The 16,278-nt window shown below is 45.4% G+C and overlaps 1 protein-coding gene across 2 annotated transcripts in view; it reads left to right on the top strand.

Moving 5' to 3' along the window:
- The window catches only part of SNAP25 (synaptosome associated protein 25), a 32,449-nt gene extending 21,570 nt beyond the window's left edge, over positions 1-10,879 (top strand). The window contains exons 4-7 of one of the 2 annotated variants that reach the window (XM_060261491.1): positions 1,362-1,479; positions 6,915-7,040; positions 7,661-7,805; positions 10,761-10,879. In XM_060261491.1, coding sequence (XP_060117474.1) covers positions 1,362-1,479; positions 6,915-7,040; positions 7,661-7,805; positions 10,761-10,829 — 458 coding nt within the window. In that variant the 3' untranslated portion in view covers positions 10,830-10,879. Of the gene's footprint in view, positions 1-1,361; positions 1,480-1,630; positions 1,749-6,914; positions 7,041-7,660; positions 7,806-10,760 lie in introns of both variants that reach the window. The other variant, XM_060261409.1, reaches the window with a different exon arrangement.
- The last annotated feature ends 5,399 nt before the right edge of the window (positions 10,880-16,278 follow it).

Consider the following 16,278-nt stretch of genomic DNA (forward strand, 5'->3'; position numbering starts at 1 on the left):
ACTAATATTTCTTCTTCTTTTTCCTCTCCCCCGTGTAGCTGCGATTAGTCTTTCCCCCTTGATTCAAATGTTTCTTTTCTACTTGGCCACCAATACTACTATGTCTGAAATGTTAGGCTGAGAGGGATGCTGCTGCTGATGAGGTAGATGCCAATGAAGTGAATTATCGGACTACAGTAATGTGAAGCCGCTGAGAAGCTGCCGGTCATATTGCTTGTGCAAGCTAGCTGCAGATATCTGCTTTGGGCTATTGGACACCACTTTTGAAAAAACAAACAAAAAAAAAAACTCTAGAACGTGAAATTTCTCACAACCACTAATGAAAATATGCCCCATGATTAGTCCTAGTTGGAGCAAGCACATGACCATTTGTGTTCTCAAAGGTCACTTGTTATCTATGTACAAACCCACTGTGGTGCGCCTAATCTTTCTGTAACCCTGTAATGATGCAGGTCAGGTATAACTCCATTAAAGTAAAAGGAATTACATTGACCTAGTGATGTCCTAGAAGCCACAGGAAGGTAATATGAGCCAATATGTGGCTAGTGATGCATCGACAAAACACCATGTAACATCCAGTTTGTCTTGGCCTCTCTGTCTCCTTCTTTGGCCATTGAATTGGGTCCTCTTTGTGACCTATGTAATTCCTTGTACTCCACTGGGGTTATTCCTGGCTTATAACAATGTCTCTGACCGAGATATAAGACCCATGGTCTTCTCTTCTTTAGAGATGGACCACGACCAAAAATTCAGATCTGAAGAGCCTCAGTCTTTGAAAAAAGTTTGTATCTGGGCATGGATCTTAACTCAACGACTCATATCCATTCTTAATACCATTGTTAACTGTAAACTTTTTCACCAACTCTCAAATCAAGCCAATTACATTTTTTCACCATCATCAAATGCATTTGTTAAGTGGTAGTACTGTAAATATTTTCCCGTGGAAGGAATCCATTGAAATCTTTTTATCAATGTACATAAATATAAGGTAATAACTCCATATTTTTCTTTGATGTTTTAGTAGCTGGATGTATTGTATGACATTTTCTCATCTCGGAGGGATTTATGTCAGCTCTTCTTCTACCTTTACATTTTTGTTCCAATTAACAGAGTTCAGTTCATTCCATGGCTCTTCTGTGAATGTGTCTGTGCTTTATCATATTGATCAAGAACCTCATTGTCCGACCTCTAGGTTGCTTCCATTATTGCTTCAATGCATCAGCTGCAATTAATGCATTGAAATTGCATCACGATTCTGTTTCTCCATCCATCTTCTTCTTTCGCATTCTGTCAAAGACAAGCCAACAGCTACAAACAAAAATGCAATTCATTCCATCCTGTCACCCCTTTGTCCTGACCAGAACAACTCGATCGTGTTGAAGAAGGCATGAACCATATCAACCAAGACATGAAGGAGGCCGAGAAAAATTTAAAAGATTTAGGGAAATGCTGCGGCTTTTTCATATGTCCTTGTAACAAGTAGGTACTGGGTACCGGCTCTGCTCTGTAATGTCCAGTTCTTTGTCATGAGTGAATGTCTCAAGTTTTATTTTTTTTTGTCTTTTTTTTTTCCTTTGTCCCTTTCCATCCGCTTCATACTGTGGGGATAAAATACTTGGTGTTTAATCAGAACAACTGGAACGCATCGAAGAGGGAATGGACCAAATCAATAAGGACATGAAGGAAGCTGAAAAGAATTTGACGGACCTAGGAAAATTCTGTGGTCTTTGTGCCTGCCCTTGTAACAAGTAGGTGCTGCCTGCCTGCCTGCCTGATCTCTGGAGCACCCAAGGCTGATCTCTGAAGCTCAAAGCCTTGTGACGCTCATCCCTGCTTTAGGCACCTGGGCAGGATGAGCATGTGGCATGCAGAGAGAACAGTTCCGGTTCCGATGCATTCATCTCATAGTGTAGACCAGACGTTCCCAAGGACCAACAAACCACTCTTGCCTGGCCTCTCAAATTCCTCCCAGCCCATCCTCCGCTCCGAAATGTCAGCGTTCAAATTCCCAACCACCGAGGGCCTGTCACGGTGGCCACAATCTGTCTCGTAATTTGCACCTCGGTAAGAACTGGTGTCATTTGGAAATGTGAATGCTGACACAGGAACAATTGGTGCATCAGTCCCAGGAGAGGAGGGGAAGTGGAGGTGCCGGTTGACTCTTCGCTTTCCCACCACTGCTGGGTACCCTTGTGAACCATGCAAGGTTGGGATCATGTGGTTCCGCTAACCAGTTGTGAACCGCTTTGCTGTACCCTCCAAGATCAACAGTGGCTTGTGGGTTAATTGTTTGGGAACTGCTGGTGTAGACAACTCAGCGGGATTACTGTAGATGCATTAAAATCAGGCATACCACAGTGAAGCGCCCACTGTGAACACTGGAATGGATGAAAATTTCAACATTTTACAGAGCGTGTACTACACGATAGCATAAATCGCTTTATCTCCAAAAATGACAGTGCTATTAGAACACATTTTCTTGAAGAGACTTTAAAGGGAGTTACTTCGTTAACCATGACTTCATGGCTTAAAATTTCATCATGAGATAATCTGGAACATAAATTTATTGGTGAGAACTACCACTGACTCTCTCAGTAGATGTTGTTCTTACCAGAGTCACGGAGAGAAGCTATGGCTTCTTGTTTGACAACAAGATACGAGGAAACAGAACGTTTGCTTTAGGGGATTTTTTACAAAATGGTCAGGAAAACGGGACACGTTTTGTTAACTGCCATTTCCCCAGCAGACCGAGCGTACACCACGCAGAAATGTTGAAATGTGCCGGCTTTGGTTGCATGCAATTGCCCTAAAATGAAAATGCAGCATAACAATGTGATGTGTGGACTTCGAAATGAGAATGTAGACTTGAAAGAAGAGGCTTTTTGGTGGACAGCAGCTTTTAGCATGCGTTCAGTGACTGCATGGAGGAATGACTTAAAATGCATTTAGAAGGACGCACCCTAAAATTGCATCTCTAGGTGTATGTGTATAAATCCACTGCACATTTCCCATTTTGTTCATTAGCCCAGCCTTACAATTAAGAATCCATCGGAATCGCCTGTCCGGCTCTCAAGACTAGCCTTTCCCACATAGACAGAGTGCTGGTGAAAAATAGATGTATCTTAGAGGGTGGATTTATTGTAAGCCGTAAACCAGTTCTTTAAAGGAGTCCCATCTTGAGAAATACGAGACAGGACAATTACAAAACTGGAAGGCTGTTCTGAATCTGGGTAGCATTCCTGTTCACAACACAAAAGCATTGGGAGCTAAGAGCGGAAGTGCGCTGAACTGGTTGCACTCTTATTTCCAATCCCATTTCAACTTGTCCTGAGTTCAGCCTTAGCTTCATGGTGCCGTAATGTAGAAGCCATTCCTTGAAAGGACATTTACGAGTGACGCTCATTTGCTAGGATCTACCCCAAGATCCCATCCTCTATTTCACGAAGTGGAAGAATCACCACTGAAGTTGGAGGAAGCTGTGACAGTTATGGGGCGTAGTGGGGCAAATCCCTTTGGGACTGGAGAATGCACAGTCCCTCCCATTTTGGCCTCTCCTGTAGAATTTTTAAATCCCCAACCACCCGCAATTAAGTAAAAGGGGGGGCACAAGCTATAAAATAAAGATTGGTGTGGCGTGCAAGCTATGTGCTCTCTAAAGGTTTCTTGTTTGGAAAGCTGCTAGACTAGAGTTGCCAACTTCTAGGTGGTAGCTGGAGATCTCCTGGGGTTATGGCTGATCTCAGGACAATAACGATCAAATGCCCTGGAGAAAATGGCTGCTTTGGAAGGTGGACTCTATAGCATTGGACCATGCTGAAGCCCCTCCCCTCCCCAAACCCTGCCCTTCTCAGACTCCACCCCCACAAGGGCATTGTCTCTACAGAGATGTGTGTCTCCATGGAAGGCCATGTGCAGCGAGGGAAAGGACAAAGTTTGAGAGAGAAGAGGTTAGAGGGCTGCTCCCAGGTTAAGACAAAGGGAGGCATCTTGTTTAAGAAGATAACACCTATACACCCTTCAGAGTGATGTAGAACCCCCCTCCCCCACAGTGTCTGGGCATGCTGAGTTGCTCATTCCAACAAAATGAGCATAACTTTTAGAAAGCTACATTTTTCAAGCAGCTAAATTCTCCATTATCTTGAATGGTGTGAAAAAAAAATACAGTCGTTAACAGCATGAAGAAAGAAAAATCACGTTCTCCAATATTTTCACCTCAGACTTTCCCCTAGAAGCTCAGAATTCTCCCATTTCCCCCTCAGAGCATCCTAGTAAAGTAGGACTGATTCCCCGCTATCCTTGTCCTGGTCTCACACTCCTCTTCTCCGTGGTGCTTCCATCCAATTTTGCTGCAGCTCGCCCCACCTCTTTCCGTAGCAATCATAAACCGGTTTTCAGAGGATCTTGCTTGCTGCAGGAAAGAGCCCAAAGGCAAACAACCACAAAAAAGCTGTGTAGTATTTTTAACACTTGATAGCAAAGCTTAGCATTTATTACATATGCTGACTCATTAAGCGCCTTCAATTTGAGCACTATACATAGAGCTACCGCTTCCAATATTCCAAAGGCTCAATAAAGACTTAATAAAGTCCGTCCTTATCCAAGTAGGATACAGACGTTGTTCCAAAGGAGTCCATGTGAAGTCCCAAAGTCCAGCCTAGGACGTACCAGTGCGACAGTACACCGGTAAGTATCTGTTTCAAATCGCTTCGTCAGGCGCATGTGTACTTCAGGAACTGATAAGTCAAATATGGCGATCACCCAATTCACAAAGAGTCAAGCATCAATGGCTGGCATTCCACAACGTTGTGGAAATTGAAGGTGTTTTAATGAGTCAGCATATGTAATATATTCATATGTAATATGAGTCAGCATATGTAATACATTCTAAGTTTTGCTATCAAGTGTTATAAATACTACGCAGCTTTTTTGTGGTTGTTTGCCTTTGGGCTCTTTCCGGTGCTTTCGTGTACAACCTTCCTGTTATTTCTGCAATTGCTGCAGGAAAGAGGCAAGTCACAGACCTGCGACAGATTGTGCAAAATCAGAAGGAAGCCCCGTGGAGAAGAGGAGCATGAGACCGTGGCAAGGCTAGTGGGGAATCAGCCTAGGTTGGAAGACAATAAGCAGCTTAAAGTAAGCCAAAGGGTTTTATGGCTGAAAGGGGGACCTACCAGAATACTTCAGGAGAAGCCCAGCACCTTACTTACTGTTCTTATAACAGGACCCAATCCAATATCAAAGGAAGCTTCAAATATCTAAGACTGATTTCCCACTCACCTTACACCGCTCTCACGCTCCTCTTCTCAATGGGGATTCCATCCAATTTCACACTATCTGCCCCGGGGCTGTAACTAGCTTTGGCTTTTTTGTGCAGCAAACTGAAACCGGTTTTTAGAGGTTTCTGTTTGCAGTGCGAAAAAGCCAAAGCGAGTTGCAGCCCTGGGGCAGATAGTGTGAAATCGGATGGAATCCCCACTGAGAAGAGGAGCGTGAGAGCGGGGTAAGGTTCCGGACACCTCCTGACCAACCCTCACTGCCCATCTGTTAGCAGCCAATGTCACCTGGCTACCAGTGAGGAATGGGGGGCAGGGGCCGGAACAAAGGTGGGGAATTAGGGGGTGGAGCCTGTGGAGGATAGGGACCTCCATGGGGCACAGTGCCACAGAGTCCACCCCCAAGCAGCCATTTTGTCCAGGGGGAAATGATCTCTATTGTCTGGGGCTGGCATTCCAGGGGATCCCCAGGTCACACCTGGAGGTTGGCTTCCCTAAAATGAGCTTCTGTCAAGTTCCATTTGTACCTGAACTCAGATAGTTCAACTCTAAAACGACCCTCTAGAATGCTGTTTCTACGGTCTGTCACTTCTGGTATGCCTGGATTTTAATTTCTCTGTGCTGGCTCAGTCAAAGATGGCTCCCGTGAAACGTTTCCCCATTGGATTTAAGATGACCTCTTCCTGAGACACTTCCCCAGGCCTAACGTTTGAGATTCTCAACATAGCTGACGATCCATTTTTGCCTGCGTCTTGCTCACTTGCCTAGGCTGTTTCCGCTAGCGCATTGAAAGACTGCCACAGCACTTGGGGGCAGCTATGCTTTCTAGAGAATGCTTCACTTCTGTTTCATGCCTGTAGCTGGGTGCATGAGGAAAAATTAGAGGAATTCCCCTTTCTGATGCTCAGCTGCTACACAAGCTTGTATTTCTTTTGTTTCTTTTTTCCTGCACTCATCCCACTATGGCCTAATTTCACTTTTTGTCTCTGTGGACAAAGGTTTGTACATCAACTCTGGATGTATGGTGAACTATTGCCTAAGTACCGATATATTATTCAAGTATCTCGCCAAATTGCTCTGACTGTTAACAAGCCGGGAATCGGATGTTACCTTTGTGCCACACAGCCCTGGGGCGTGGCCCCATAATGGAAATTGATCCAGATCTTTTTGTGCTTTTCGTTTTTTTAAAAAATCTGAAGACGGTGTGTTGCTGTGATGTGATGTACACACTACCCTTAGCGGTTTCGTTTTCATGTCTGTCTTGGCCGTCCGTTCTCTGTGTTTTGTGTCCAAACCTACACGTGTCATGAAATGCAGGTGAATGTTCCGGTTAGTTTTGTTTATCCTTCTCTTTTGGGTTTTTTTTTTTCTTTAAAAGCAGCCATCGAGAAATTATTTTTGCTCACTTGACAATGGCCATTGACTCTATTGGAAGCAAAAATTTGTAAGTTGTGGCAGTAAAAAAAGAAAAGAAAAAGATTTTGTCCAGGTTTATGATATATCGGTATACTAGAATGCCCCCTTTCTCAAACGCACATTTGCTTGACTCAGCTCTGAGTGTGAAGGAATCCTGGTCCGTCTTTGTTTGCAGTTGCCTCTCCCCTCTCTGTGCCGGGTTACTCACCTTCTCTTCTTGCGTAGGCTTAAATCAAGTGATGCTTATAAGAAAGCCTGGGGCAATAACCAAGATGGCGTGGTGGCCAGCCAACCTGCCCGCGTAGTGGATGAGCGAGAACAGATGGCCATCAGCGGTGGATTTATCCGCAGGTGAGGGCTTTTGGGTCCCGTCTTTCTCCCCTCCTTCTTTTCTGTCGCTGACAAATTTAGAACGTTTCCATATGGTCTCTGTTGGGCGTGTGTGTCGTTCTGTGGCTTTTTATTCCTAGGTGGCAGGAACCGGGCTAATTAGTCCAACTGTTGCAAAAATTTCCATGGATCTTCTGCACCAATGGGGGCATGGTTCTTCGGATCTGCAGACGAAGGGCACCCAATATAGAAACAAAGAGCTGGAGGGGACCCCTAGGGCCATTTAGACCAACCCCACTGCATAATGCAGGAAATTAAAAGCTTCCTTCCCCCCCTCCCCCTACACACATACTCCCCCGGTGACCCCGCTCCATGCCCCGTAAAGCACTTGTGAAAAGATCCACTTTGAACCAGTCTCTCCAGACTTCTTAACATTTTGTTGAATCTCCCAGGGTTTTGTGACTGGACCCAATCCCCGTGGCAGCCATTTTGTGACAGGTTCTTTTGCCCGAGGCAGCCATTTTGTTATGGCCCACTGCCTGACCTCGAAATTCCAAGACAGCCCACAGGATCGACAAGAAGTGGGAACCCCGGTCCCTTTGGCGTGGATTAGCTCACCTCAGCTCTTTATTTACCTACAGGGTAACAAACGATGCCCGGGAAGGTGAGATGGATGAAAACCTGGAACAAGTCAGTGGTATGATTGGAAATCTCCGTCACATGGCCCTGGACATGGGCAATGAGATTGACACACAGAACCGCCAAATCGACAGGATCATGGAGAAGGTAAGGGCGGGCCTGCCAGTCTCCTCTGCTTCCCAACATCCTTTGCACTCCACTCCTGTTTCCAAGGTGATACATCAGCTGCTAGGATGTGAAAGGTCCGGGGAAAAAACATGGAGGTACTTGCAGCTAGCTGACAACACATGTACATGATAATTTTTTTAAAAAAAAATTAGTCCATGGGACTGTTTTACAGCATGTTTTAAAATGATCCCTGATAATCCTGCAGATGCGTTTCATACTGTGAAATCTATAAGACTCAGGGTCTGAGTATAGCTGGAGGGCCGAGTGGGTTGTCTGGGGTGATCACCACACCTTTCCTGGCATTTGCCTGGAGGTTGGCAACTAGAGTTGCCAATCCCAGTTGGGGGCAGGGGATCCTCTGATTTAGAGTCCCTCCCCCCTCTTCAGGGCTATCAGAAAATGTGGTTGGGGGACAGCAGCTGGGTGCTCCATGATAACCTATTGAGACCAGTACCCACAGGGTATAATGGAGAATTGATCTGTTTGTATCTGGGGCTGTGACTCAAGGGTTGCTTTTTGTAAGCTGAAGGCACCGAATTTTTGGCATCGCTGCTGGTGCCTCTCCTTAACCACCCCCACCCCAAGTTTCAAAAGGATTGGCCCAGGGGGTCCAGTTCTATGAGCCCCCAAAGAAAGTGTCCCCATCCTCCATTATTTCCAATAGATTGAAAGCATTTTTTTTCCAAATATATTTTATTGCATTTAAATCATCAAATACAAAGGTCATACATATTATGCAGTAGGATCATGCACCAAATATGTAACATAATAAGCCAAATAGTTTACACATTAAAATCGATTATAAAGTTTTAGCCTTCATATGAAAATGTACATATATCGTATAGTTGAACTTGTGAACTAAAGGAAGTCATGTTGCAAGTGCTAACCGCAGAGATGAGATGAAATTCTATAATAAAGAGAGCTCATGAATTATATTAGGAATAGATTCTTGTGAAGTGAGGTGTCCTAAAATAGGAAGCCAGATAGCAGAGAAAGTAGGAGAGGATGTTCAGGTTGATTGATGTTATCGGAGATCTTAGCCATTATGTAAGTATTCCTCTCCTCAAAATACCCTCCAAGTTTCAAAAGGATTGGACCAGGGGGTCCAATTCTATGAGCCCCCAAAGTAGGTGTCCCCATCCTCCATTATTTCCAATAGATGGAAAGCATTTAAAAGGAATGCAGTCCCCTTAAACGGGATGGTAGCTCACCTGGAACTCACCTCAGAGTTCTCTCTCCTGAAGCCTTCTGGTAAGTCCCCTACCTACTTGCCCACCTCACCTGGCGACCCTGAATTTCTCAGTCTTAAAGGTTCCTGACCGGACTCGAACTTAGTCCTGTGATTTGTTCCACATCGCCTGCCTTCTGGTTTATTTAATCCATTTGTACCCTGCCTCTCTCCCCAGTGAGGGCTCAAAGTGGCCGACTCTCCATTTTATCCTCACAACCAGGGGTGGAATTCTAGCAGGTGCTCCTTTGCATACAAGGCCACACACCCCCTGCTGTAGCCAATCCTCCTAGAGCTTACAAAAAAGAGCCTCGTAAGCTCTTTGAGGATTGGCTACATCAGGGGTGCGCGGTGTAATATGCAAAGGAGCTCCTGCTAGAATTCCACTCCTGCACACAACCACCCTGTGAGGTAGGCTAGGCCGAGGGAATGTGACCAGCCCAAGGTAACCCAGCAGGCTTCTGTGGCAGAAGTGGGAATTCAAACCTTGGGCTCCCAGATACTAGTTCAACATGCTTAACCACTGGGACCACACTGGCTCACTGATATAACTTGCAGGATCCATACAATTAACTCCAAAGCAAGTGCCCACATCGTTCGCTACACTCTGCATTTCCTCCACCTCGTTTTCATCTTTTCCTGTTTATACAGTAGTGCAGAGCACTAACAATCACGTTCCACAATCCCCACTCCGCCATGGGAGCTTGCTTGGTGACCGGGGACACTCACACGTGGTCAGCCTAGCCTACCTTACAGGGATGTTGTGAAGATAAAATGGAGGAGCCAAAGACGGTGGCAAGCTGGTTTGGGTTCCCACTGAGGAAGAAAGGCAGGGCATAAATGAAGTCAGTCAATCAACAAATGACCTCATGAGCGTGTGCAGGGGTGGGATTCTAGCAGGAGCTCCTTTGCATGTTAGGCCACACACCCCTGATGCAGCCAATCCTCCAAGGGCTTACAAAAAAGAACCTTGCAAGCACTTGGAGGATGGGCTACATCAGGGGGTGTGGCTTGATATGCAAAGGAGCTCCTGCTAGAATTCCACCCCTGAGTGCATGATCCTAACAGTGGCGATTTCTTTGCCAGAGATGCCCATTAGAATCCCTTCTTGGGCACTGTTTTAATGGCCACTTGTGCTGCTGAGCATCTATACAGGAGGGGGCAAGAAATAGACTGTAGCGAGCAGAAGGAAATTCAGCCAGATAAAAGCAAAACAAAAATGCTTCTGATTCCTCATTCATTGGTGGTGTTCTGCCAACGAGACCCGGCTTCTGGCACTGGGTGTTGGCAGTAGCTGGAATCAGGGCCGGCACGTGGGAGTCAGAGAGGTAGGTGGTCGCCTGGGGTGCCACCTTGCCACAGGGGCAGAGGCCCCCTCCCTGTCCCTGCTCATGCCGACCCTTATGCTCTTCCTGGCGCCCTCTGAAGTAGGAGATGGCTGAGTACAGGGCAGACCGAGCCACCCACTCTTGAAGAAAGAACACAAAACTCAGCTGCGCCCTGCCCAATGATGTCACTTTCGGTGATGTCATCAGGCAGTGCACACTTTGCCCTTGGGGGACGGGGTTCAGCCTGGGGCACCAAAACCTCTAGCGCCGGTCCTGGCTGGAATACCCGAGAACTGCCGTTTGGATAGCTCTGGTTCTGCTACATCGTCTCCCGAGACTGAAAACGATTCCCTGCCCTCCCTTTTTCTCCCTTTCCAGGCTGTTTCCAACAAAAACAGGATCGATGAGGCCAACCAACGTGCCACAAAGATGCTGGGCAGCGGCTAAGCCCCACCAGGGACGGCTTCTCTGGACCCCTGTCCCCCAAGGGCAGCCCCTCTCCTGCTTAATTCATCATGGTATTTACCAACTAGGTTTGCACACCGGCACATATCAGCCCTTTCCTCCTGCCCACCTGTTGTAAATGTTGTCCTGTGTAGGTTGTGTAGGTTGTCAGCTTTCCAAAAATGATACTTGTAAATTATTTTGGTTTTTTTTCCGGATCTCTTTTCTTTCCAAAGGTTGTATATAGTAAGTGATTGGATGGCTTATCGCTCACGACGACATTTGTCTGTTGAGATATATTTGTTCTGTTTCCTTTCTTTCTGTCTGTCTGGGGTTTCCTTCCTCTTTTTTTTTTTTCTTTTCAGTTGATGGGTTATTTTTTTTTTAAAATAATAATAAAAAAGCAACATGATGTTTTGCTGAATGACAACAAACGTAAGAATGCTTAACGTGCTGTTAAACTTTGAACTCTACAGTATTGTTCTTGTAAAACTGTTAACATTCCGCACAGCTGCTCCCGGAAGTCCTTTATTTGGGTGTCACGTTGTTTAAAAAAGCACTTAAGGATTTGGTGTTCTCTCGGTTCCTCTCCATCGCTGTCATCCGTTGTTATGAGTTCATGATTAGACGATGTGGAATTATATAACTTATAACAAGCATTGCACTAAAACAAAACAAAAAAAAATTTACAAGTGATGTGATTTATGCATTTATTGCATGAGAAAATAGACTTTTTAGACTCCTTAACTTAAGTGAGACCTTTCCATCAACGACGACGAAAGAAAAGTACTCCGAATGCGCATGCTCTGTATTGGACATGTTATACCAGCAAGTTTGCAGTAATGCCACTTTATTTCTTCTTGTCAATATATATATATATTATATATATATTATATATATATAAATATATATAGTTATGAGCCATGTTCACTTCTTATCGTTTTCCTGCTCCTTGTTTTTCTTCTTTTCCTAATTTTGGTTTCAAACAGAGATGGGTTTGGCAACCGCTATTGAACCATTGCCAGCAAATTAAGCATTTGGCTGAAACTTTGTCAAGGACAACCATGACAACACATGCATACACACAGACACACACACACACACACACACAATTAAAGAGCAACAACAAATAAGAAATAGGTGTAATATATATATAGAGTTTGTCTGCCGCTTTCAAAGACCGTCTTTTCTCGGGGGGAATGGCTATCGTATGAAATGTTGCAGAGAAATGTAATTTTTATAAGGTTCTCTCTATCTTTCTAGCTTCTCTCTCTCTCTCTTTCTCTCTCTTTCCCAATGTGGTTTGTTATCGGTAGAGTTACCTGTTGCTTACCTAGAGCTATGCACACCAAAATCACTGCGATGTTTAGTAGCTGAGTTATTAATTTAAACAAAAAACAGAAAAAAATAACCTTACATGAATGAAATTCTAGATTAAATTGTGAGATTAAGTATAGTTGCCGCATGTAATATGAAATTCCTTCTGTCTCTGTCAGTTTGTGACGTGATTGACATTTTGTAGCTAGTTTAAAAATATTAAAAAGTATAGACCTCAGACTTTCGATGACTTTCTTTTAATCCATTCATTGACTGTTTGGTCCCTTACGCCTGGTTATTTCCCCACCCACCAAAAGAAAAGACGGTCCGTGCAGATTCTCACACAGAAATGTGGCCATCCTAAATGAAAACATCCATCATTTCAGGATCTGGGATTCCGTCACTGAAAGCATATTTCTATTGTTGTCTTAAATACACTGATCTGGCAAAGTCAATAAAGGGTACAAGACAATAACAGCCCACCAGTGAACTGAGCAAGAGGGTGGGTGGCAGTAAAATGTTCCCCCTAAAAATAAATTCCCAATTTAAACCTTGTGGGGCAGGACAGAGAATCCAGAAGGAATTGTCATCCCCGTAGGCTTCAAGCAGGGGTGGAATTCTAGCAGGAGCTCCTTTGCATATTAGGCCACACACCCCTGATGTAGCCAATCCTCCAAGAGCTTACAAAAAAGAGTCTTGTAAGTTCTTGGAGGATTGGCTACATTAGGGGTGTGTGGCCTAATATGCAAAGGAGCTCCTGCTGGAATTCCACCCCCAAGTAAATCTTGTCTGGAGAAGATCCTCCAGTGCTCTGTATCAGGGGTGAGAAACCCCAAAGCCTCATTCTAATGCCTGGTTTAACGTTTGTATGCTCACCCTACAAGGACAAACAGGGATAAGGGGAGAGTTCTAAACATGCTTGTTAATTTAATAGGAGGTTCCAGATTTGATTGGAGCGACAGTTTTGAGACAGCTGTCTTGCCTTCCCCCCAAAATCGTCTCTCTAAAACTCCTTTTCTCTTCCATCATAACAAAAATGCTCTTTAAAAGCCACTGGGAGTCCCTCCACATACCTCTCTAGTCACAGCTGTGCTGGTAAGTCAAGTCAGAGGTGACACTCATGGTGAGCCGTCAGGGTTTTCAAGGGAGGGACGGTGGCTCAGGGGTAGAGCATCTGCTTGGTAAGCAGGAGGTCCCAGGTTCAATCCCAGGCATCTCCAGTTGAATGACCCAAGTAGCAGGTGATGGGAAAGACCTCAGCCTGAGACCCTGGAGAGCGGCTGCCCGTCTGAGTAGACAATACTGACTTTGACGGACCGAGGGGGGTTTGATTCAGTAGAAAGCAGCTTCATATGTTCATATATATGTTCAAGGATGATGCAGAGGTGGTTGTCGTTGCCTTCCCCTGGAGAGTCTCCCTTGGTGGTCTCCCATTCAAGGATTACCCTGCCTAGTTTCCAAGATTTGATGAGGTCAGGCTATCCCACACCATTCCCCATCCTCTGGTCATATCTGCTTTAGCCCTAATATGAGCCACAACTGAGGAAGGATTTCTTTTTTTGCCATTCAGTATACAAAACTGCTCTGTAATATCACTAAACGAAGAGGAAAGGAGTGGATCCCACCCCACAGGGCTTCTAGAATGTATTAAACTGACCTGTAGAGAAAAGAGGGGGAAATGATTGTTGACTTCTCACAGTGTGGCCCTCTGACCCAGCCCAAAGTCCGTGGAAGGGAAGTGACGCACAGACTGCGGTGAACTGAAGAAGAGACCACAAAGCCTCTCACCCCCTGTCATCGCCTCTGGATAAATTAAATGGTCATCTACAGCAACAGCCAAGTTGTGAGGCCTGGAGATGGAAGAGGAACAAAGAAAGACTTACTAGAGAGGCTAAAGCACTTGCTAGTTGAACTCTGGCTTAGTGGTGAAGAAGAAGAAGAGGAGAAAGAGGAGGGGGAGGGGAGGAAGAGGAGGAGGTTGGATACCTTGCCCTTCACTTGGAGTCACAGAGCAGTTAAAACCTCATTAGATTCATAGAATCATTTATCTATGTATGTATTAGATTTATATCCTGCCCTCCCCGTTATCACAGGCTCATAGACTTCACAGAGTTGGAAAGGAACCTCAGGGTCACCAGGTCCAACCCCCTGCACAATGCAGGAAATTCACAATATCTCCCCCTAAATTCACAGGATCTTCATTGCTGTCAGATGGCCATCTAGCCTCTGTTGAAAAACCTCCAAGGAAGGAGAGCCCACCACCTCCCAAGGAAGCCTGCTCTACTGAGGAACCCTTCTAACGAAGTTCATAGAATCACAGAGTTGGAAGGGACCTCTAGGGTCATCTAGTCCAACCCCCTGCACAATGCAGGAAACTCACAAACTCCTCCCCCTAAATTCACAGGATCTGCATTGCTGTCAGATGGCCGTATAGCCTCTGTTGAAAAACCTCAAAGAAGGAAAGCCCACCACCTCCTGAGAAATCATAGAATCATAGAGTTGGAAGGGACCTCCAGGGTCATCTAGTCCAACCCCCTGCACAATGTAGGAAACTCACAAACACCTCCCCCTAAATTCACAGGATCTTCATTGCTGTCAGATGGCCATCTAGCCTCTGTTGAAAAACCTCCAAGGAAGGAGAGCCCACCACCTCCCAAGGAAGCCTGCTCTACTGAGGAACCCTTCTAACGGTCAGGAAGTTCATAGAATCACAGAGTTGGAAGGGACCTCTAGGGTCATCTAGTCCAACCCCCTGCACAATGCAGGAAACTCACAAACTCCTCCCCCTAAATTCACAGGATCTGCATTGCTGTCAGATGGCCGTATAGCCTCTGTTGAAAAACCTCAAGGAAGGAAAGCCCACCACCTCCCGAGAAATCATAGAGTTGGAAGGGACCTCCAGGGTCATCTAGTACAAGCCCCTGCACAATGCAGGAAACTCACAAACACCTCCCCCTAAATTCACAGGATCTTCATTGCTGTCAGATGGCCATCTAGCCTCTGTTTAAAAACCTCCAAGGAACGAGAGCCCACCACCTCCCGAGGAAGCCTGTTCCACTGAGGAACCGCTCTAACGGTCAGGAAGTTCTTCCTAAAGTTGAGCCAGAAACTCTTTTGATTTAATTTCAACCCATTGGTTCTGGTCCTACCTTCTGGGGCCACAGAAAACAATTCTACACCCTCCTCTCTATGACAGCCCTTCAAGTACTTGAAGATGGTGATCCTATCACCTCTCAGCCACCTCCTCTCCAGGCTAAAGATCCCCAGCTTCTTCAACCTTTCCTTATAGGACTTTCCAGACCCCTCACCATCTTCGTTGCCCTCCTCTGGACCTGTTCCAGTTTGTCTAGATCCTCCTTAAAATGTGGTGCCCAAAACTCTGTTTGGAAGCTCTGGAAACCTTTGCTTTCTGCTCCTTCTGGTTTTTCGAAATTTAGTTTATCAACACTTTCATGCCTATCCTGAGTCCCATCCACAGCAACACTCCGGTGGATCCAATCCATTGTTCCATGTAAAAGCAGTCCTTACTTAAAGGAGCCTCTCTCTCTTTCTTTAGACCCACCTGCATGCTAAGGCTCTAAAGAAGTTGATTTCCTACTAATGATGAGACAAATGAAGAGTGATAGAGACAGCTTACTTGAAGTGCATGTGAAGGCGTGTGGGACGATTACTGCCTTTCGGAAGCATTCTGTTGTTTTCCAGAAAGAGAAACTTGAACAGCTTGCGTGGCATTTATTAGGAGAGGAATTTTAAAGAAATACATTTCAAGACTGAAAAAAACAGGACTCAGGAACAAGCCTTCCCACTCAACTCCAAAGCGTTCAGACCAGTTGAGCAGTATCAACATAGAAGAAGATATTGAAGAAGATATTGGATTTTTATCCCATCCTATACTCTGAATCTCAGAGTTTCAGAGTGGCCTACAATCTCCTTTCCCTTCCTCCCCCTCAACAGACACCCTGTGAGGTGGGTGGGGCTGAGAGAGCTCTCCCAGAAGCTGCCCTTTCAAGGACAGAGTCTCAGAGCAGCTTATAATCTCCTTTCACTTCCTCCCCGTCAACAGACACCCTGTGAGGTGGGTTGGGCTGAGAGAGCTCTCCCAGAAGCTGCCCTTTCAAGGTCAACTCTTGCAAGA

This window comes from Heteronotia binoei, chromosome 1 (assembly GCF_032191835.1).
Source record: "Heteronotia binoei isolate CCM8104 ecotype False Entrance Well chromosome 1, APGP_CSIRO_Hbin_v1, whole genome shotgun sequence".
NCBI lineage: Eukaryota > Metazoa > Chordata > Lepidosauria > Squamata > Gekkonidae > Heteronotia > Heteronotia binoei.